Raw genomic sequence first — 24,157 nt, 5'->3', positions numbered from 1 at the left:
TGAAAAAATAAATAAATAAAAAGATTTTAAAAAATAACTGAAAAACTGTAACCTCCACCATAACTCATTATTTATTAAAACTGCAATATAATAATTATGAATAATAAGTCCATGATAACAAAGTGCAATATTGAAACAAACAGTACAATAATCTTGAAAATGTGTGGATATATTCCATCTTACTCTTATTCATGTAAATACTTCTTGTACCTATTATTGATATCTTAATTACATTCCTATTCCATTTGAGTAATATTTCTATTACTATATTTCTACTGCTATATTGTATATTTTGGAGCAACTGTAATGATCAAATTTCCCTCTGGGATTAATGAAGTATTTCTGATTCTGATTCTGATTACCACAAAAATGGCCAAGATATTATTAATCAAATATGTCATTTGATTAACACTTAAGTAGCCATTTTCTTATGTTACTCGATGGCACATTCATATATCAGTTATTGTATTATAGCCTGGGCCTCTCCTCATCAGAACAGACTATCTTCAGAAACGAGCACAAAGAGTTAAAAGTTGATCAGAGACATTCCTCTCAGCCTTTGTTTCACCAACTGGGCTAAGCTTCACCAACTTGGCATCCTCCAGGTGGATCAGGTGAACTACTTCCAGATTGGCTTATTTGTACATAGCTCCTTAATAAGAACTCTTCCTCCTGCACTCTAAGAAATGTTTTCATATAAATGCCATAACTACTCAAGGTGTAATTATTCTCTTCTTAGACCCCCTTATACAGGACTTCCCAATCTCAGTTAAGTATAATTTACCAATCTATGGAATTCTCTCCCTTCAAATAGTTTGAACTTGTCTTCATAGGAGTTTAAAAAAGATCTGAAATCAATAATTTTAACTAATCAATATTTCCATTCAAACTGCCTATATAAGCTGATAGTATTCAATATATAGTATTTAGCCTATATCTTGTCATGTTAATCCATTGACATATTATGACCATTATGTATTGTATTTAATTTTTCCTGTTGTTGCTTTTATTTCTTGTTCTTATGGAAAGCTCTAAGCTGTACAGCTGCATGTTTTTAGACTGTAATCACCACTGTTGATTGCATGTAAACGCCTTGAAATAGGTTTGTGTTGTGTCTGGGTGTGGCACAGGTACAAGATTTTATATATTTGTACAATATATAAATATTTAGTGGTGCCTTGCTGCCTAGTACTGTATTATTATCATGCATACTATCCTTGTTTTATATGTCCTAAACATTGCAAGACGCATAGGTATTGTGGATAAATGGTGCATTCACTGCAATAATTATTTCCTTATTATTCTGCCTGGGAAATGCCATTCTATGAGCGCCTCATGGGGCTTCTCCCTCACATACTTATGTAATATTGTTCGTGTTCTTCCTGTTTTATTTTCATGTGAATAAAAGAAATATAAAAAATAACTGTCTTCACATTTAATCCATGAGGTCAAACTTTTGCATATATAAAATATATTTATTTTCTTTTTTTTCCCATTAACTCACTCATTTCACTCCCTTTTTAATAGATCGATGCCTGTTTCATTTAGCTGATAGAGGGTTAACATTCTCATTCTTTCTATTGTATGCATGTGTCTAAGTGTGTGTGTATGAATACGTGTATAGGTTACTATATATGTGTTTATATTTAATTTTGAAATTGTGTAATTCGATTTGTTTAGTTCATTTATTTGTCTCTTGTATAAGCCTGTTGGCTTCTTGACCTCTCCTGACACACCTTTTATGTTTTTGTTAATCCTATTTTGATGTATTCTTATATGTGTGCTAGTGAAAAATAAAAAAGAATAAAAAGAATAAAAAGAAAACACTTGTATTTACAGTTTCAATTCAATTTTCCGAATTTTAACTACTTAATTTGTTCACTTGCCCAGACGGTCAACATCAGTGTTGTCATGTTGTCTTAATCCAAGCCTCGAAAGGAAAATTGTAATTGTATTTGTTTGCTATGGAGGACGACATCTGACAGAAGTATAAATAAATATATAAATGTATAAATAAATACTGGAATAAATAAAAAAATGAATGAATGAATAAATAATTAAATGCGTGAATAAATAAATAAAAACTGGTAAATAAATGGGGCATAAATAATTGCACGCGTATGTCACGTACGCCGAAACGTGATGACGTAAGTGTCTGTAGCTCGACGCTGCTTAACTTGAGTTGTTTGGTCTACGAGGACAGAAGTGTAGCTGGCAGTGCTGACAGGCTTTCAGTTGATGTTGTTGCTCCTGGGCCGCAGGGTTCCGCTGTCATTCGTACACAGACTCACTTACCTGCTGTTCATCCTCACTGTCGACTGTTCTGCTCAGCTCTGTACTAATAAAACTAATAACTAGAGTAACACACAGCACCGTCTTCGTTAGCGCAACCGGCCAAAATACAGGAACCATGCCCGAAAGGAGGCCCTTCGTACGGTTACCGACTGACGTGTACCCCGTCAACTACGGCTTATGTCTGAAGCCCGACCTCATCGACTTCACTTTCGAGGGCAAACTGGAGGCGCTGGTGGAGGTACGTGAACCGGAGCGTGTAGCTGGATGGATTTGTCTGCATGGCGGGGATTTTGTTATGTAATCTGACCAGCTAACGTCAAACCAGCAGCTAGCTAATTTACTCTGTTGACTGAAAACGGAAACTGTTAGCCATTAGCCAGGCACTGGTGACCTAAGTAAGCTGAGCTAATGTAACGTTAGCTGGCTGCTGCTAACAAGCTATTTGTTTCATAGGCTGGACATGAATGGGGAAATAACGACATGGTATTTCTGCTGCTAGCCACTAAGCTAAACGAGCCAGCTAGCACAGCAGTAACATACTTGCACTCTCATGTTAGCTTAGCTTAGTCTCATTATCGTTAGCATGCTGACAGCAGAGCTCTTGACGTGTTTCAAGAGCATTTTGTTGAGTGCCAGCAGAGGTAAACCCCTTTTAATAGCAGTGGTGCATTGCCACCAGACACAATCGATTAATTGGATATTGATTACCGAAGTTGTTTACCAGCAAACTAGCGGCTCGCTAACGCTCACTGGTGTTTGCTAAATCATGGCAACATGATGTGGCCCCCTCCCACCCCCTGCCTTACTCACTCATTCAGATATGTGTTATAAACATGACCTTAAATGACTAGTGGGAAGTTGTTTGATAAATTGAACCAAAGGGTAGTTCTTAAAAACATGGTAAACATTGTATCTCATTGGTACACCCATCAGACTATGTGCAGGTAAACGGGGCAGTAGTTTATAGTCTTATTTGGGGTCAGTAATGGAGCCAGACGAGGGCGCATTTTGTCCTTAATTCTTTTTAATCTTTACACTGATAGTCTTTGTAAGCTATTGAAACCCTTTGAGACTAGGTGCATGATTGGTAAAACTTCAGTTAACCATTTAATGTATGCAAATTATTTTCATGTCCTTAGTCCATGTACTGCTTATCTCCCAGCACCACAGTGTTGAAGACAGTATCACATGCAATGCCTTCATTTTGCAGGAACAAAGTAGAAATGAGTCTGAAATATCCGTACTTCAAATTCAGGTTGTCAAAATTGTTAATAATAATAATAACTTTATTTCTATAGCACCTTTTAAAAACACAGGTTTACAAAGTGCTTTGACAAACAGCAAAAACAAGAACAAACTAAACCAAACACAGAAGAACATAAACAACAGTAAGAACATAACAAATGCAAAATACTAAAAATAATTAAATACAATTCAACAGAAAAGAACCCAAAGTGCACGATACACAACCAGACATATATAACCCGACTATCACAAGAACCCAGGCAAAATGTATTTGTTGTATTCAAATAAATTCATGTTTCATGATAGTAAATGCTTGGTGGATGATATTAAATGGATGGTATTGGAAAGTGCAAAGAGTAAAAAAAATAAAAAATGTTTAGGCATATTTTTAACTAAAAGCTGGTGCAAGAGACAATGATATAGCTATATATCTATATATATTGGCAATGTTTTGGTACAGAAATGGGGCACACATTTGTGTAATTTAGACAGTCTGCAGGAGTTTGCATGCATTTTTTGGCAATTGCTGAGGACTTCTTATCAAGTTGATGTTATTAGAATCTGGAGTTGTTACGGTCCTTCCTCAACTTAAGTGCCAAAGCAATCATACTTTCACTCATGTTTGCAGAGATGTCTCTGTTCAGACTCAGGAGTCTGTTTTTCATCTCTATATAATACATTTAATTTGATTTAGGGCACAAGTATCCTGTGTTTTATTTCAAATCCATGCCTATGGTCAGAATTCAAGAAAGTAAGCTTACAGATATTTAAAGTATCTTAGAATTGTTCTTTGGCAATATCATTAAAGCGACTTAAATGTCATAGTGCTAAGTGAAATCTTTGTGTCTGCATGAGATGAAACTAATTGTCAGGTTCATGCCACAAGAAATGAAAACATCTCGGCTTTGGCGACATTGGTACGGTTTCCTCTTTGTAAGACATTACAGTATTTTTAGAATGTTAAACCAACTTTCATGGTTTCATTTTGTGTTTGTAAATTATTTAAATGTTCTTGTCTTTTACATGTTAACTAGTTCAAGTTGATTCAATATTTCCAATTGCTTACTTTCAGAGCAGCTCTAGTTAAAGTTCAGCTGTTCTGAAAACAGTATTTTGGTCAAATATGAAGAACACAAGCTGCCATTGCTAACTTTAGTTAGCCTTCAGTTGCCTTAGTAGGTTAGTGAATCATTTGGTATTGATGTGGCTGTTTTCCCTCAAGTCAGTGTAGATATAAGTTACTGTATAACTATCACACATAGCAAACACCAGCCCACTTTGCATTTATATCTGAGAGATACTTTGTGCTCCCTGCAAGTACAAATTGCTCAATTGCGAAGGAACAGACACCTGTTAGCTCACTTTCCCAACACCTTTGCCTGGTTTCTAACACTCCCATCTCCATCACAAGACACACATACGTCCTGTTAAAGTTGTCTGAAGTATATATAGTAAATATAAAATATAATATAGTCGTGTAAAGCTATGGATTTTACACATCACAAAAACCCAACAGATGAAAAGCATGCAGAGAATAGCAATACAATCAGTAATTGTATAGAAACTGCGTCACTATCAAGAACAGATGCAATTATATTGATAAGTTCAAATGGTTCAGATAACACACATTCTAAGAGCATGAGTAATATCTCAAACACCAAGCAGACTGCTTTAAAATGAATTAAGCTATAATTTGCACAAACGACAATCGAGAATCCAAAAGTATAGTTTGCCAATGTTAAGCTGTTTAAACTGGCATATTTCTGTGATTGGTGATCAGAAGTGCTACTGAATAGTGCTGAGAATAATTGTGTTTTTCTTACTGCACATGCTTTATATCATGGTTAATATATTTAAACTAGTCTCATGATACCATGTCAATTAACAGTAATGTTTGTGGAATATTGTCATAGATATGATTATAGTGGAAAAGTTGTGGAATATAATTTTCTTTTACTGGCGTATGTGTAATTGCTTAAAAAACTTTTATGTCAAAAGTAAAGTTTGGGCTTTAAGTTGAAGTAAAATTGAATCCTGGACTTGGAGAATATTGACACACTCTATTTTGAATGGAATCTGACTTTCTGTTCTTGTGCTAAACATTTCATCTACATTTATCTTTGTCATGTTTCACAATTCCTGCTTCTCTGCTGCTATGTCAGCCTCCAAGTCTCTCAAACAACAACAGCGTCCAACCAGCAGTGCCACAAACCGTGAATGTCACGATTACTGGCCTCTTTGAAAACTGCATGGCATCCCAGTTTGCTGCTGTGTTTCACAGTCACATCCGCTGTTGTCACATCACAAGTCAGAAGCCTCAGAGTCTGTCTTCTTCTCTCCTTGTTTGCATCACTTTCTTTGTTTCCACCGCTGCTTTTTCATACCCCAGCTACTTCTTTATCTGTGAGCAGTCCTGCGTTTAAGCCTCTTAAGGTTTAGCCCGCAATAAGTCCATTCATTAGAGTCCCTGCTATCTGAAAATCACCCAAAACAGTTCTTCTTCTTTACATGCTCAAAGTCAAGACAGGGTGATAGTGTGATTGAGGTTATTTTTTAAATTCATATAAACCAGGTAGATTGGGATTTGAATTGAATGCACAAAGTATAATGAATGTTGTGTTCCGTCAATATTTACAGGTGACACAAGCCACAAATCAGATTGTGATGAACTGTGCCGACATCGACATAATCACAGCTTCCTTTGCACCACAGGGAGGAGAAGGTGAGGGTTCCTCTGTGTCTGTTTCCTGCCGATTTCACTGTATTAATGACATTATTTCAAAATGAACATTTTCCCATTAGATTAGATCTCTTATCTAGATGTAAGCATTAAACCATGGCTTGCTTCCTCTTCCTCTCTTTCATTTACTCTAGAAATTAATGCGACAGGATTCAACTATCAAAATGAGGATGAAAAAGTCACCCTGTCATTTCCTAGTGCTTTACAGAAAGGTAAGAAGTGGTTTCACTTGGCTCTTCTGGCTCTAGTCCCTGCTTTGAAAACACTATTCCATCATCAAGCTGTTGTAGAGTAACAGACTTTACAGCCTCTGATCGCGGATGAATGAACATTGCAACTCTCCTCCCCAGGCTCCGGCACGTTGAAGATAGACTTCGTTGGGGAGTTGAACGACAAAATGAAGGGATTCTATAGAAGTAAATATACAACCTCTGCTGGAGAGATCCGCTACGCTGCTGTCACACAGTTTGAGGTGAGTGAGTGAGTGAGTGAGTGAGTGAGTGGCCGCCGGGGGATTAGATGTTTTCTTTTGGGAAAGTTGAGTGTGTTGCTTAACACACTCCTTGCCTGTTTTGCAACACAGAAGGGCGTGACGGTCATGTGACTCTTCTTGGTATGCTGTGACTGTAACTTTTATGAGTCAATAACTCAGATATCCTTTTATTTATATGGTTGGATTGGAACATTTCACTATGTATTGGTAACATTCTGGGTAAGTGGAGCCATGATAAAGGTCACTTGTGTCTGCTATATAATTGGGGGTTGGAGGGACTCAGTCTTTTTCACATGCAGGGTATACACCTGCTGTTTACACAGTATGTGCACACGGGAAAATATGTAGCTATGAAATGAGGGTCTCCCTTTTGGGCTGTGCTACATGACGCCCCATTTTGTGTGATGATTAGAAAATGTTTTGGTCTATTTACTTTTAAAACTTTTTTTTTGTTTTGTTGTAAATCATAATGAAAGGCAATGTTTTTTTCATATGGGCACTGCTTTTAAGTTTTCCGCTCAGGTGAATTTCTTGCATGCATCAATCCTGACAGTAGCAGCAGTGCTGATTGAGAAAGCTTGGTGAAAAGCCTCTTTTAAACATGCACTGTCCTCCAAAAAATGTCCTGACATTGTCTGAGTTGGGTGTTTGTGTAAACACAAATGGCCAAACAGTTGTCTGCATTCTGCTTTCTACTGTTCTAGAGAACATAATACAGTTTGTGTTGTAGAAACATCCAGTGATTCCTGCAGGAAACTTTGCCAGTTTAGGTGGAAGCTTATTTATTTAGAAAGTACAACTGACTGTAATGTGAACAGCTGTATCATTTCAAGAACAGTATGTATCGTCCTCCATCAGGGACATAGACTATACAAAAAAACAAAAATACATCTTTCTGTGAATAGCAAGTTTGCAGTGGTTAACAGAAACAAGTTGTGTCTCATATAAGCTTTGACAGTGTTCAACACATACACACCGTTCATTTAGCGAATGTGTGTGTGTGTGTATGTGCAGCTTCAGCACATGCTGTGAAGTCAGACCAAAGGAAGCACATGCGTTTAGGGACTATATTTTCAGATTTCAGAGCGAACACAGCGCTCTGTCACAACATTTTATTTTTTAAATCTGCAGCTCCAGACTACAGCAGGCTGTCACATTACTGATGATAAGTTTCAGATTCATGTCACACGTAACCTCCAGCTCATACCTGCACTCAGACACAGTGAGATGAAACGGAGAAAAGTGGCATTAGAAACAACACTTAACATGTTTCTGTGTGAAAGACTTCAAATCACTAAAGTAAATATAAATTTAATAGACTGAAATGACAATGTGTTTGTTTTTCACAGGGGTAGTTAAAGCTGCCGACTTAACTATAAAGCACCGCGGGAAACACTGACATCCTTATACATGATGTAGCTATATCAACACAGAAACAATCACCAGTGCTGAACACGCTTCCTCCTGCTCGACCAAAGTTGTTCAGCGCTTCAGCTCTGTTCTGGAGTCCTATCAATAGGACAAAAGAAATGTGATAACAACAGGCAGAAAATCATTTCAAAATGAACTTCAAGATGCAGAAGCTCACCTCATCTAAACAATCTGATCTCAATCTAACTCTCACTCACTCTCTCACTCTCTCACTCTCTCACTCTCTCACTCACTCTCTCTCTCTCGCTCTCTCTCACTCTCTCCCTCCAGGCCACAGATGCTCGCAGAGCTTTCCCCTGTTGGGATGAGCCAGCTATCAAAGCCACCTTTGACATCGCTCTGATAGTTCCCAAGGACCGGGTAGCCTTGTCAAATATGGTACGTGTCATGTGTTTACTTCTCCCTAAGAGAAACGGCAGACCCAAGACCGCCTGAGTCTCTTTCTACTGCTGAGTTTCTTTAATGTGTATCTGTGGTTATGTTTGTGAGTGTGTGTTTCCCCTCCTCTCTCTTCCTTCTCTTTTCTCTTAGACGTTTACGTAATAGAGGGCAGACAGTCACTGCATATTATACTGCTCTCTTATTTTATCTATTTAACTCCATGTGAAGTGTTACTACTGTACAAATCAAATGAGGATGCTCGTCATAAGAAACATCTTTTTGGGTTTATCAGACTCTGTCCTGTCTCAGTGATTTCAGCTGAAGGCGTTTTCAGCTTAATTGCATCAGAAAACATCATCTGGTTTAGATTATTTCAGACAACCCCCCCCCCACACACACACACACACACACACACACACACACCGCTCCAGGCTAACAGGGTTCAATTGAGGGTTGATGATGAAGCTAACAAAAAATTCTGATGACATGAATGCAGTCTGTCATTTTTAGAATGTTGTTTGTTTTATTTTCTGCTCCTGTTGTGTCAGATATCCGATCCAAATGAATTTTCCACAAGACGGACAACAAAATTCAATTAAAAAAGATAAATTACCTCAGAATATTACACTTCAATAACCTGAGATAATGTTATGAAGTTACATCAATCATTTCAGTCAAATTGCAGACCATCCAGCGCAGGAATTTGATTAGTCCGGCCAGCAGGGCCAAGCCCTGCACACATCGATGCTGGTCCAGCTCTTGACCTTTTGTCATCACGTACCTGCTGAAATGTATTTTCTCAGCAAGTAAAGTGTGACCTTTAAAGCCCACTGCAACACAATGCTGCATTTAATTCATCTGTTGTAACGGCAGGGTGTAAACATCAGCACACATGCGGAAATATGCCATACATGTCAGCATTGATATTTAAAGGATGAGTCTGTTTGTATACTGATTTTCTCCTTTTCTCAACAAATCTTTTAGAACTCCAAAAAAAAAATTGCACTACCTTCTAAAAATGCTCTCTCTCTCTGATTCCATAGAGCTCCATTGTTGACAAAAACTAATAAGATTAGGCTTCATTCAGGTTTCAATTTAACATCTAATTTTAATTAGATTAGATAATAGTTGCCATGAAAAATTACAGAAAAGCCTACAAAATCCTGTGGGGACTGATTTATAAGGATATGAAATAATAACTGTTTACTCTTTGGTAATGATCTACTATGAAGAGTCGTGCATAAGCACAGTATTACTAATATTATGCTTTGTCGTCTGTAATCTGTTCCTTTGAATTCCTCTTTGCTCATTCACTTTTCTAGAATGTCATTGATCGAAAGCCATATCCAGAGGATGAAAATCTTGTGGAAGTGAAATTTGCCACCACACCCATCATGTCCACGTACCTTGTAGCTTTTGTCATCGGTGAATATGATTTTGTGGAGAGCCAATCATCAGACGGTATAACAGTGCGCGTCTACACACCTGTCGGGAGGGCAGAACAAGGGAAATTTGCACTGGAGGTGAGGATGTTGTGTAGAAAATAGATCAAACAAAAATATTAGAATGTCATTCATTGTTTTGATCCTTTTATTAAGTTTGTTTTTCTGTTTTGCAGGTTGCGACTAAGACCTTACCTTTCTATAAAGACTACTTCAATGTTCCTTATCCATTGCCTAAAATTGATCTCATAGCTATTGCTGATTTTGCTGCTGGTGAGTTGCTGTCAGTCAGCCTACATCAACTAATGAGATATTTCATCTTAAAATGTTGAAACTAAATATGGTTTTCTTCCTCCTTTCAGGTGCCATGGAAAACTGGGGCCTTGTTACCTACAGGTTAGCTCAACTTTCTCTAGACCATTACACACTATTTTATTTTTAAACAAAATGGAAAAATTAACATGTTTAATTAACCAACCATATGTGGCAACATTTAAGAAATATTCTACTGCTGCAACAATTTATCAAGAACTTGTCAAATGTTATATTCATCTAATTAAAAAAAAAAAACAGTTCAAAGAAGAGTTAAACATCTCAGAGTTCAGCTTTCTGAATTTGAATATTTTCTGTTTTTTTTCCCTCTGAATTTGATATCGGATGATGAAATATCTATAATTTATCAACCAAATGACTCATTTTTTAATCACAGAAAAGAATCAACAGGTTAATCATTAATTGCAGCACTTAAGTACTCTAAAGTTACTCAATGTCCCTTTTAGGTGGTTCAAAGTCTATGTGTTTAAGAGTGTATCGTAGTTTTAACTTCATAATGAATAATCATGTATTACTGGTTTATTTCCAATACAGCCCAATGTGTCATTTGCCCCATTAAGTCCTGTATACATTTAAAAAGCCTTCGAAAATAAGTCTGAAAATAAAAAATAAATATTGTCAATTTGAGTGAAATCATTGAAAGATTCACGTATGCATCAATATGTATTTTCAAGTGCTAAAGATGAGTTTTGTAATGTTTTAAACATTTGTCTCTTGCCGATTATGTGCCTTTATCTAAACATTTCAAAGCTCACTCATGAGATTTGTTGCTCGTCTCAGTTTTACATCATTTTAGATTAAAGATCTTTTGGTTGCGGCCGTTAATCTGTAAAATAAGCGATTTATAATAGGTTGCTTCCTTACATCTTGATTAAGCCCCCGTAGCGTCTCAGCCACAGAGATGGAAAACAGCATCACAGCTGCCTGTTTGAATAGCTTATTTCACTTTCACTGTGAGAAACTCTGACAATTCAGTTGACAGGCCATAAGTAACAAACACCTTATGACATTTCACTTTTTTACTTCCCTTTAGCTATTTTCATTTACTCTGGACTTTTCCATCTGTAGCAAGTTCCATTTTCCATCCTTAAGACAATGTTGTTACTTTTCATCTACTGTATGTTCTTTATTTTCTTTCACAATGAAATATGTTTTTATCCGTACAGGACGTAAATTACCCTTTGCTTAGAAAAGTACAAAATTAAGCATAATAATTGCTGTTTTGAAATGCAAAATAATAGAATTTCAAACATGCAATTATTGATTAATTGTTTTTAACTGTTGAAATATAGCAAATAATAATGATAAAAAAAAAAAAAAAAACCTATAGTTTCAAGGCTCTCCTTTTTAATTATCCCCTACTTATCAGTACCGGCTGCTACCAGTCACTCGTTCATCCACCAAATGAAGTGTCTACCTTCAGTCTTAACCTCGACTTTCTGTTCTTTCTTTGTTTTGTTTTTCAGGGAGACAGCTCTTCTCATCGACCCCAAGAACTCCTGCTCGTCCTCCAGGCAGTGGGTGGCACTGGTGGTCGGACACGAACTCGCCCACCAGTGGTTTGGGAACTTGGTCACCATGGTAACCTGCCATTATGCTGCATCAGTTATTTGTACCTAAAATAACTTCAGACAGTCAATTATAAGTAAATGTTGTGAGCAGATAAAAAAAGAATAACTATATGATAGCCAAAGTCATAATAAGAACTATTGAAAACTATAGCAATACCGGCTAGAACACGTTATGAAATAACAAATAGAAGTTGTTTAAAAAAAGACCTAAAGCACAGGTACAGATATAGTAACCTTGAACCTGATTCTGTTTAGTGCGTTTTGGTGCCCACTGAAGGCATCTGAGTGCAACTGCACTATGTGTGCAACACACAAAAGGCCATTCCACCTTCTTAATGAAAGAATAAAGGTTTAAACATTTTTGGGGGAATAATTACCCTATTTCTGTGGAAGTCGATTGCCTCTCCAGCAGCAGAAAGTAGTTGATTGTTCAGTGAGTCTGCCAGAATAGAAAGCTTGATACCATTTTGATAGTAGGAACGACCTCACCCCACCATTCTGCCGCCATGCATTTCACATGGCGGACAGGTGTAACAGGGGAGAAGATATGAACTGCCAATCTGTAATTTCCATGTGTGTGTGTGTGTGTGTGTGCGTGCTTGTGTGCTTATATAGGAATGGTGGACCCATCTGTGGCTTAATGAGGGATTTGCGTCCTGGATCGAGTATCTGTGTGTGGATCACTGCTTCCCAGAGTACGACATCTGGACCCAGTTCGTCTCAGCAGACTACACCCGAGCTCTGGACCTGGACGCACTGGACAGCAGCCATCCTATAGAGGTGAGGAAGGATTTAGACTTACTATAGTGCAAGCTGCTGAATCATTGGTCTTTAACAACTGATATTTCATCATCATGGCAACAACGTGATCAATTTTGTCAATTTGAATATATTTTGTATTTTTGTCCTACTTTTGCACAGTCATATATCTTTTAATGATCTTTATATATTTATATGTGAATGGTGCTCAATAAACAAACTTGCCTTGCTCTGAACACAGCATCACAACGTTTTATGAAACAGTGTTGTATTCAATCAGTGTAACACCTCAAAAGTTTCCTTCAGACTCTTCAACTCAAGGTTTCTGGTGTATTTTTTTCTGCTCCAGGTGAACGTGGGCCATCCATCAGAGGTCGATGAAATCTTTGACGCCATCTCTTACAGCAAAGGAGCATCTGTGATCCGCATGTTGCACAACTATATAGGAGACGAGGTCGGTTATCTAACACTGTCAAATTGCTCCCAGCATTTCCTTCATTAAGATTGATTTTTGACACTTTCCTTGCAGGATTTCAGGAAAGGAATGAACGCCTATCTTTTGAAGTTCCAACATAAAAATGCTTCAACAGGTACAAACATGCCAGAAGCGATTTACAGTCGTGTAAATTGGTTTCACAGTTTCTTAATCTTCTCACTCCTGGCTGTCTTCCACAGAGGACCTATGGGACTGTCTGGAACAGGCCAGTGGGAAACCCATCGCTGCAGTGATGGGCTCGTGGACCAAGCAGATGGGCTTCCCTATAATAGAAGTAGAGCAGGAACAGGTGAGCTCCACTGGAAATGAGCTGTTTGATCAGTCACAGGAAGTTGAATAGACTACTTGAGAGTCTTTTAAGGATTTATGTACACGTTGCATTCCTGTGCTCGTGCACATGCATGTGCAACCGTACCCTGCCGAAGCACACCTCTTCCAACCGTGCCATGGCCAAGGAAGTGTACCGTGCTTGAGCACAGTACAGAGCATTCGCATTATTTAAACAAACTGGACTTACGGGGACAGTCATGCTTGGGCATGGTAAAAATTGACTAGTGTGAGTGCACCTTCAGAAAAGGAACTGCAAAAAATACTGTTTTGTTGAATGGAGTCTGGTGGCTTTTAAAAGAGCAAAGTAGTGCTTTTTATTTTTTGTTTTCTTTAAATTAGTTTTTAACAAAAAGGCTATCACTGAAAGGATCCTTTCTGTTATGTTGTCAGAAACTTAGGATAACAATCTGAGCGTGTCCGTAACAAAAACAAGCACTATAATTGGATTTCTCCCAAAGGATTGCAGCTATTACAGCCAGTGCCAGGTGAAGCAATCTTCCGAAGCATTTAACAAACTTTGTCATTTGTGGTGAAAAAAAAAAAAACTCTGGTATTAAAAATTGACGATTTACCCGTTATGAAAAATAAATCTATTACTTCTTTACCTTTTTGGTTTTGTAAAGAAAAGTTAATCTAACTTCTTCACCTTGAGAGGTGAATGTGTATGTCGTATTACTTGTTGTCATGTTGTATCCTGTTTTAAGATTCTCTTTTTCACACTGATTATAAGGTTTGTTTGTTTTTCAATAGCAAGGTGACGATCGCATCCTGAAGATGTCTCAGAAGAAGTTCTGTGCCAGTGGACCGCACAACGGTGAGGATTTACAGACGCCATTTAGTGTTCTCCGCAGTTGTTACAGATGCCTATCCCTTTTCCAATAATGTAGCTCATTCCTTTTGGTAGATTTGCTTCGCTAACGTCTCATTGGCTTTTTGATGTGTCTGTTGTTCAGGTGAGGATTGCCCCAGCTGGATGGTCCCCATTAGCATTTGTACCAGCGATGACCCAAAATGCACTAAGCTCAAGGTTCTGCTGGACAGACTGGAGACCACCATCACCCTCAGCGGCATCGGGCCCGACCAGTGGGTCAAGGTGAGCTCCAGTCACAGTTCTTCCAACACAAGCTGATATTTGAGTTTATCTTGGAAATTTAGCTGAGTAGGCAGCTCGGATGATTATACAAGTCTACGTTTTATTTCTTGATACCAGCTTCTAAGCAGTGGTACCAGACACATGCAGTCTCTTATTCTTTGTACTAAGGGCAGATTTAGAAAGGTATATAAAATAAAAACTCCAAATGGGGTGCAGTAAGAGTCATAAGTATGTGTGAGAACTGACCTATGAAATTATTGTAATAACCTCCTGAGAGACAATAATTCAGAGAGAGAAGTAGATTAGAGTGAATTAAAAGTTAAAAGAAAATTACTCTAATACAGTAGATTACATTTCTGAGCCCTCTCTGCCCCCCATGCCTCTGCTGACACCTTTCTGTCTGAATTCTGGACATTTTCACTAATACGAAAAATTAGGCAGAGCTTTTAAAACCAGTATGTTTAAGGTGTCCAGTACAGATGTAAAGTGAATATTGTTAACTGAAAGTGTACTTTTTGTTTTTAATCAAAAAACATATTTGCTTTATACATTTTGAAAACACTATCTTTTCATAATGCTGCTCTACAAGTCTGTCTTCACACAAGGCTGTGGCCATATTTGAGAAAAGGTCATGTACATACAAACTGGGTTTGTCACCATACCAGAATTTTGAACTGTGATACGAGACTGGTAATAATCAAAGGATACACCCTTTATGAAGTAATCCATCTCAAATATCACTTGTAATCTAGCTGAACTGACCTGTGAATATGAATAGACCACCACTTCTCGCTCTCTCTCTCAGTAGTGGCAGCCTTTGGTAAATAATATTACTTATTTTTTTAAGCTTCTTTAAAAAAAAAAGAAAGCTATGAAACTTTTAAAGGTTTATTGTTTTTTTTAACATGTTGTATCGTGTATTGAAGTAAGTGTTGAAAATGTTGAAACAAATGTAATAAAGGTAAATGTTGACAACCCATACATGTCAATGTTAATTCGTCAAGAAAACATGTTAAACAGGGTCAAAGATAGAAGTGAATAGTTCACAGGCGAGACAGTTTCTGTTTCTGTAGTAGAGAGAAAGAGAGGAGGAGGATGTGGTAATCACAGACTTACCCACACTTCCTCTATCAACAGGACAAAGTTGACAGTATTTAGAGAACCAAGAATGCTAAAAAGGGGACAGTTGTTTGTGTTGTGTTATTCAATCTTTCTTTTTCCTGGTACAGTATGTGGGAGTAAACGTTTTGCTGTTGTCACATGTCGACTGGTTCGCAATCTCTCTGGTGTAACTTGTGAATTACCACAGCTGTTGAACAACAGTCATCAGGACATTAAGAGTATGAACAAAGAACTGATAGTGATTAACGCTTCATACACATGATACTGACTGAGCTATAAAATAATTCCTCCAAATTCTTCTTGTCATGAGGCTCCCAACATTATTTAAGTGTTCAGAGATAGCTACTTTGAGGCATAGTATGTCAGGTTGTAAGATTAATCTGTCTCAAGGTTGATATACATGGCAACATAACCAGGTGTTGAAAAGCTTAGCGGCAAAAAATAAAAGACAACAGGTGATTACAGGATGTGATCAGGATAAGATTGTAGCTGTTCTGTTTGTCCCTGAGGTAGAGACATGCAAAGGATTTTTAAGCAGGCACCAGTCAGGCCATTTAAAGAGCACTCATGATTGGGAGACGCAGGTAGATTTGGGAGGAAAACCTGTGACGTAGGAAAGAGTTTGCTCACCCCTGAGGGCTGACCTGGTGTTATGGTCTGCGAGTCGGTGGATAGTTTATATGGTAGAACTGATTGAAGCTGAACAGCGAGGGTGGAAAGTTAGGGCTTGTCCAGTAGAAATGGGAGCAAGATCAGCTGTTTCGTTACTGAGAGAGCTGGGACAGTATTTGCAAAAGAAGGGAGATGTCAGTAATGGCAGTTAAAAGCAGTCAATGGATTCATATGAGGAAGAATAAAGCCAGTTTGGGGCGAAAAATAAAGGTAGGAGAAAACCATATATTTAGTTTGTTCTTCTCTCTTCCCTCATAAAAATGATGGCGCAGAGGGAGGTAGAGCAACAGCATTATCAGGTGGGGGTGAGTGCTAGTGATCGGGGCACCTCACCCTGTCTGTACTTCCCCTGTCCTCTTTCTAAGATCTCTCTACAGATTCTTCTCTATGTGCTCTATTAGAGCTCTCAAGAACTGCCGTCAATGTTGCACTTTGCCTCTGGTCACTTCCTGTCAGCACCTGTGTGTCCAATCAGACTCAAAGCTGATCGTTTGCTCTTACTGACATTGTTCCCTTTTTTCTAGATCCTTGCTTGTGTTGTACTTGCTCTCTGATGTACGTCGCTCTGGATAAAAGCGTCTGCTAAGTGAATTGTAGAATGTGCTAATGTTGGTACCAGGAAAAGTTGCATTTAGTTTCTGGGGGCCATTACAGGCCAAGTGGTAGAGTAGGTAGTATGAGCGTTGCATGTACGGAGCCTGGGTCTGTTGACGGTGGCAATGCTGTTTTGGTTGCGGTGGCAACAAAGGGCCATAAGGTCGGTTATGTAACTAATCAGTAGTTGGGCCTAGGGGCATAATTGGGATGAGGGGTCTCTTCACTGAGAAGTGAGCACTCATCCTTTCATTGGGGCACAAGTATCTTTTTTTGTTTTTCAAATTAAGTGCTACAGATGTTGAGGGGGAAAAATGAACTTACAAGTGTGAGCTCCTTCGTTCATAATATGTATTAACTCCAACTCCGAATAATCAGTGTTTGCTTGGCTTGGGGAAATGTTTCCATCACGTTAAGCCCATTGTTTGCTAAACCCTGAAGCTAACATTAGGATAACACTGTTCCCCTCACTCTAAGCCATGCTGGATAAAAAGCACTCTGTCTGAGAGGTAAAAAGGGTAAAACAACATTTTTTTCCCCTAACAGTCTGACCTAGTTGTGTCCATGCTGTTCACAGATCAACCCCGGCACCGTGGGTTTCTATCGTATCCAGTACAGCTCGTCCATGCTGGAGAGTCTGCTGCCGGGCGTCAGAGACCTCAACCTGCAGCCTGTGGACCGACTCGGCCTGCAGAACGACCTCTTCTCCCTGGTAAAACTCACACAAACAAACACACACATACACATGTACAGCTTGGTAATGAAACAATACCATGAATCTCCTTTTTTATCTTTAAGGGTCAAATATAATAGTCCACAAGAGTTTAGGTGCCCGGAATCATTAATAAGTGTGAGCATTGAGCACAAATGAAACTGAAAGGGAATTTAAAAGCATTTGTGTGACTTGGAGAAAAAATAAATTCAAGAGGTATAAATTCAAGAAGCCAATATATGTGATTGAAATTCTATAATGAAATATCGACTGTATGGATTGTAGCTGCTGCCTTAATAGGTGTATCACAGCTCTGAAATCAAATAAGAGTGAAAATATCTTTAAAAGGTTGAGCTTTCTTACTGTTTCAACACATTTATTATTTTATGCGTCTGACTTCAGTGATGCACATGCCGTTGGCTGGAGGATTATTTTCACATCAGTTGTAAAAAAAATCACCAAATCAAAATGTAGAAGTAAAAATTTGTATTATTTACCAAAAGGATTTCCATTAGACATCCGTTTTGTTTTTTGCTATGTGGAATACAGAAATATTTCTTGCAACTCTCGTCATGTTTCTTTTTGTTGAGCAACTTCTTCGTTTGCTTTATTACCTTTAGTTTGAGACATAAGCGAGATAGTACTGAAGTTAACTTACTTAAAGCACTTTGCTTGTATTCTTGATACATTTTTCATCTTAGTATTGTTTTTGGTTTCAGTCTCGTGCAGGTATGATCAGCACTGTGGAGGTGCTGAAGCTGATGGAGGCGTTTGTCAACGAGCCAAACTACACAGTGTGGAGCGACCTCAGCTGCAACCTGGGAGTTTTGTCCTCGCTACTGTCCCACACCGACTTCCACGAGGAGATCCAAGAGTTCATCAGAGACCTCTTCACCCCTATCGGCATGGAGCTCGGCTGGGACAGCAAACCAGGGGAAGGTGAGGAGTACGAACAGACTGTCACAGAGTTCAAATCTTACTATACAGTCCTCTTGAGACGATTACTAACTCTTCGTCCTGCAGGTCACCTGGACGCCCTGCTCAGAGGGCTGGTTCTGGGGAAGTTGGGGAAAGCCGGACACAAACCCACACTTGAGGAAGCCAGAAGGAGATTCAGGGACCATGTCGATGGCAAACAGGTCCTGCCTGCAGACCTCAGGAGCCCGGTGAGCAAACATAAAACTCACACAATAGTTCTGACTGTTTTTCACAGCGATTAATTGTGAGCAACCTGCAGACTTGACAAGTTTTTTGTTTTCTGCTGTGAATTGTTTGCCACTTCCTGCCTCATGGAAGATGTTGCTCCCTTGGTCCATCTTATCCTGTCTGATGCCTAGCACACGCTAAAATATTTTTGAGAACTTAACAGATTTTGAAAATGTCAGAGGCCCCACATATGATGACAAATAATTATAGATCAACAGATTTGTTCCTAGAGTGTGTGGAGAGCATCATTATGTACAAAACAACACTAACAGAATCCATTCACCAACAACCAGAGTGCTGACTCTCAAAACTGGAAATCTTGTGAATGTCCTCGGGTTCACACACAACAGTAAACAAAGCACAGCATTTTCACCACTTGTCCCACATCCAGCAAATTGAGACTTGGCTGGCTTTTATCTAATTGCTGTGTAGAAAGCAAGAGAGGTCTATCACCATGGCCTGGAGCCCACACATAAGGTCAAGTTCTCGCCAACGTTCTATCGATATGTAAAACCCTCTCTGCATTGCGGTGTCATGTCCCACATTATCCCACACAAACATACTCCTTGTCCCAGACCTGTTGGCACCTGGTCACCCTATCCATGTTTACAGCTACATCGACTAACATGCCATGTATTTCTTCTTCTTTAAGGTATACTTAACAGTGCTGAAGCATGGAGACAGTGCCACATTGGACACAATGCTAAAGGTAAATATGCAGCTTTAATGTGACAAAGATACCTTCAGGGACAATTACACAAAATGGGATAGTTTTTCCCTCACTATGACTCACCTAAATATCTAATCTGTCGTTTTCCCTCCTTTAGCTCCACAAACAGGCCGACATGCAGGAGGAAAAAAACCGTATCGAGCGAGTGCTTGGTGCCATCTCTGCCCCTGATCTCATCCAGAAAGTCCTCACCTTCGCCCTCTCGGTACACATTGTCACATTTACTAAATGTAACACAGTTAACCTATTTGTTTTTACGCATGACGGCAGAAATGAAAGAAGTTCTGTTCATTGTGCAGTTTTTGTTTAAAGAAAATCAAACCAAGTTCTTATTTAAACCATGAGTAGGTTTATTTTTTACAACATGTCAAAATAGTTACTGATAAGATTTCCCCACATAAAAAAATGCTGATGTGATACATGTATCCATCAATCTGTATCGACCCATCGATTGGTTGAACAATGATCCAATCAATCCGATGTCATATCCTCAATCTACGCCATCATCGTTAAGATACTCCTTTATTTTGAAACTCCCACTGCACACTTATTTCTCAGTTTTCAGCTAGCTGAACTTTGAAACATTAGTACCAAAGAATGGATTTAATGTGATATCCTCATGAAACTAGTGATTTACACCACTATGCATCAGGTGACTGCATGTACAGCTAACCTCTCTCTGACTTTATCCCCCCCACAGGAAGAAGTTCGTCCGCAGGACACAGTGTCAGTAATCGGGGGCGTGGCAGGCAGCAGTAAACAAGGCCGGAAAGCCGCCTGGAAGTTTGTAAAAGACAACTGGGAGGAGCTTTACAACCGCTACCAGGGTGGCTTCCTCATATCACGACTCATCAAGGTAACTTGCCAGTGTATGAGTAAATTCTCTACCCCAGCACAGACACAAGTGACTCAGAAAAGAATCCGTTTATTTTGCTCACATTTATGGTGTTTTCACTTCACACGTACACAAATCTCCTAAAACATTTAAGAACAATTTTCAGGGTGAGCTGTATGTGTGAATGCAAACGGCCAATTCTTCATCGGGACTTTTCTTGCCCACTCCCTGGTAAAAATTCCACATGAAATTGAGCTGAGACAATGTTTGAAGACAGAAGGACATTTTCAAGAAAATTCACCACGAGCAAGTGGAAGAGGGTGCCGGCGTTTATTTCAGGCTATCGGTTAGGGACTGGTGCAATCGGCATGTAAGAAATGAAACTTTTGTATTGCTTGAAAGGATGTCCCTAACCACTCATTCATTCTGTGACTACATGTGATAGATTATAGAATTGATATAAAGATTAAAAACTGTCATTGTGCAGTCAGATTCTGTTGCTTCGTCCACCATGTCCATGTTTTCCTTTTCTCATCATGACTTGCCTCGAGATTTTCAGGAGTGTATTTGTAAAAAAAGGCTGCAGGTTGTGGTTTATGTCTACAGAGTACCTCAGTGTGTGCGTTTTTTGTTTGTTCACACTTGTCTCTTGTCCTCTGCAGCTCACAGTTGACGGATTTGCTATCGATAAAATGGCTGCTGAAGTGAAGGTGAGATACTTCACAGAACTCCTGATCACTTTATTATTGCTTTTTCATTAGTTTGTTTTGAGGGAAGGGTTGTGTTTCTCATTCTGGTTTAATCAACATTTCAGATTATTCTTATTTTCTTTTGAAAATGATAACTTTCCATTACTGAAAGGAGCTGAATTTTGTTTGAATGGAAACTTAAATTGAGAGATTATTTTCACATACTATCTCTTCCTTTTTCATAAAATCCTTTATTTGCTTTCAGAGAATGAGGGCCTGATTTTAAAGTCAACTCAAACATTATAATTTCTCCCAACGTACCAGTAGAGACATGACATTGTCTTGTTACATCATTTCTCAGTTATGGTTCCCTCTCCCTGTGTTTGTGTTGAGCAGAGTTTCTTTGAGAGTCACCCAGCGCCAGCAGCTGAGCGTACGGTGCAGCAGTGCTGTGAGAACATCCTCCTCAATGCAGCCTGGCTGAAACGCGACGCAGAAGACATCAACCAGTATCTACTGCAGCGCAAAGCTCCCCCCGTCTGAGCCGCCACCACCCCCTGCTCCGCCTCCTCCAGCCCCATCCCCCCTCCCTCGAGCGCGGACCTCCCAGCATCATAGCTGCCTCGGCCACCCCTCTCAATAAGGAGCAAGGCGGGAGACCAGAGCGTACTTTACAGCAGGCTTCATTTCTCTAAAGAAACTGTCAGAAAGAAGGATGGCAAAGCCAAGAATTTAACAAAGTGTTGGAAACACAAAGAGACTCTTTGTATGTTAACCAAGCAGATCCATTTTAGTCTGACCAGGAATGTAGTTTTAGCCCCACTCTGCCCTAAAGTAATGTTTCATCTCAGAACATCCCGTCTCTCGCCAACTCTGCTAATGCACTCTTCATCACCTGCCCTGTATGCACTCCCTCATCCATCTCTGCTCTGTTGCTGAGAGAAATGTGTATCTTCTCCATCCTCCCCTTTTTTTTTTTTCCTGCTGCCCAAATTTAAAATGCATGAAGTGGGATTTTTTTTCTGCATTGGCTGCTTTGTTGACTTCTGTTTGTTTTCTGTACAAACAATTTGTTATTTTTTTTTATTCATTTTCCCATCCTCGCTCTCATTAAGGGTTCACACCTCCTTTTTCTTCTCTTTTGGGCGTCGTGATTGGGTGAAAGCAGAAGGCCTCAGGGCAGAATGGGGTTAAAACAGTAGTGTGTGTGTCGTAGTTTCCAACAGCACTGATTCTCCATTTGCTAATAAACGGTTAGGACGAAGCGAGCAGAGCTAGCATGGTACTACATTGTAAACTGTAAAATGCAAGCATTTTTTTTGCAGACAATGTTTCTTTTAAACAAATTAAACAAAAAAGTTAATGGTTACCCGTTTCCACCACAGAGCCCCACCACCACACACACACACACACAAAGAGCTCTGTTCAGAGTTGAATCAACATATTTAAACTCCCCTGTTTTCTTTCTCACTGAAATGAAGATATCAGCGTGTTTTATAAGACATCAGATGCAGTGATTTATTTAAATGTTGAGATAATCTTATATTCTGAGGGAAGAAGAAAAAAAAAAAGATCAACACTACTTTTTGGGGCCTTTTTATCTGAAGTTACATCAGGAAACGCCTCTCAATTAGGGTGGAGGCCCAGTCCAGTTGACTTTTTGTGGACGTGACAGATCGACGTGACAGCGCTGTCAAACCTCGGAAGCCTTAAATCGGTCAACTGGTTTGCAGTTCATATTTAAACACTGAAGTGGTGATAGTGACTTCCACATACCGTCAAATGTATCTAATGTGACAGATTATGCAGACTTGTTGAACGAGTATATCTATTATAGAATTTACAATTTGATGTGGTTTTTGAAAATATACCGACCAAGTCATCCAACCTGTTGTCAAGACTCTTCCCCCCCCCCCCCCTCCCATCCTGGAACATTTGTTGTTGTTTTTTTTCTTTTTCTGTTTTTTGTTTTGTTTTGTTTAAACTACAGTTGGTGTCCATTAAAGTGATAAAGGATTATAAAAAAAAACAATGATGTGAAATTAGTACCAGTTGATTTTGATGACTGAGGTGTGAGTGTGCATGTCTGGAAACAGATTTGTAATTTATTTTGTATGATTTCTCAGGCGAGGAAATGATCATACCGGATTACAAATGGTTAAAGCAGCACTGAAACTGATGAATGTGTAAATATAAATATAACAGCTGAGTTAAACCTAATGAGAATAAAGAATGGTGACAGATTGACTAAGATGATTTCAGAAGGAAAGTTTAAATGTCTACACTTTTTTTGCTTTCATAAAGTGTCTGTAGAAAACCTTCAGGCAGCGTTTGGCGGCTTGATTTTTGTGTCGACCATGCTGAGACGTTTTCTTGTCTTTTTCTAATGAATCTGAATTTAGTTCAACATGTTGGATGTTTTTGTGCTTCTTAATGAGCTGTCGAGCAGGACAGCTTGACTTCAGTGATGCCAAGGCAATCGTAAATATGCTGTCCAATAAAGTAACACTTGATGATACAGTACCTGTCATACAACATATTTTAAACCTTTTATAACCATGCAAATGTTTAAAATAGTATTTTCCAATCTGTCTGCCAATACAGTGTTGGGCTGTAGTGTCATTTGTTTTAGAATTCTGGTTTAGGTCCGAGTTGTGTCAAAAGTTGATGTGGTCCATGTTTCTATGCCTAAGCATCTTGAGAAGAGTCTACTGAAAATAGCATACACTGCACAAAAACACAGTGAGCCTGCGACCTTCAACATTATCATACTAATTATTTTCTGTTGGGAAATATCATAAGAAAAGTCAAAGATATATTCCTAACCTGCAGAACTGTCCCCATCTGGGGAAATCAATGGATGTCATGACTCATGTTCTCATTAGATGGAAGCTCTTGACAGGTTTTCCTTTATTATAACTATTTATTAATAATACAATATAGGTTAAAAAAAAGGTGCTTTACAACAGAAAGTAAAGCAAGCAGGCC

General features: G+C 38.8%; 1 protein-coding gene across 1 annotated transcript; it reads left to right on the top strand.

Annotated features, from left to right (window-relative positions):
• Positions 1–2,287: 2,287 nt before the first annotated feature.
• npepps (aminopeptidase puromycin sensitive) lies at positions 2,288–23,687 on the top strand. Its single transcript, XM_020639616.3, has 23 exons — positions 2,288–2,533; positions 6,178–6,262; positions 6,415–6,492; positions 6,631–6,752; positions 8,475–8,582; positions 9,908–10,108; positions 10,204–10,300; positions 10,390–10,423; positions 11,827–11,941; positions 12,547–12,711; positions 13,040–13,144; positions 13,220–13,280; positions 13,366–13,475; positions 14,267–14,330; positions 14,470–14,609; positions 17,575–17,709; positions 18,429–18,648; positions 18,733–18,875; positions 19,568–19,624; positions 19,743–19,850; positions 20,346–20,501; positions 21,143–21,190; positions 21,566–23,687. The coding sequence occupies exons 1-23, from the start codon at positions 2,411–2,413 to the stop codon at positions 21,710–21,712; spliced, it is 2,622 nt and encodes an 873-aa protein (XP_020495272.2). The 5' UTR covers positions 2,288–2,410; the 3' UTR covers positions 21,713–23,687.
• Positions 23,688–24,157: the final 470 nt, after the last annotated feature.

This window comes from Labrus bergylta, chromosome 1 (assembly GCF_963930695.1).
Source record: "Labrus bergylta chromosome 1, fLabBer1.1, whole genome shotgun sequence".
In the NCBI taxonomy this organism is placed as follows: domain Eukaryota; kingdom Metazoa; phylum Chordata; class Actinopteri; order Labriformes; family Labridae; genus Labrus; species Labrus bergylta.
The sequence above is the reverse complement of the archived record's forward strand: the minus strand, read 5'-3'. Positions and strand labels throughout refer to the sequence as shown.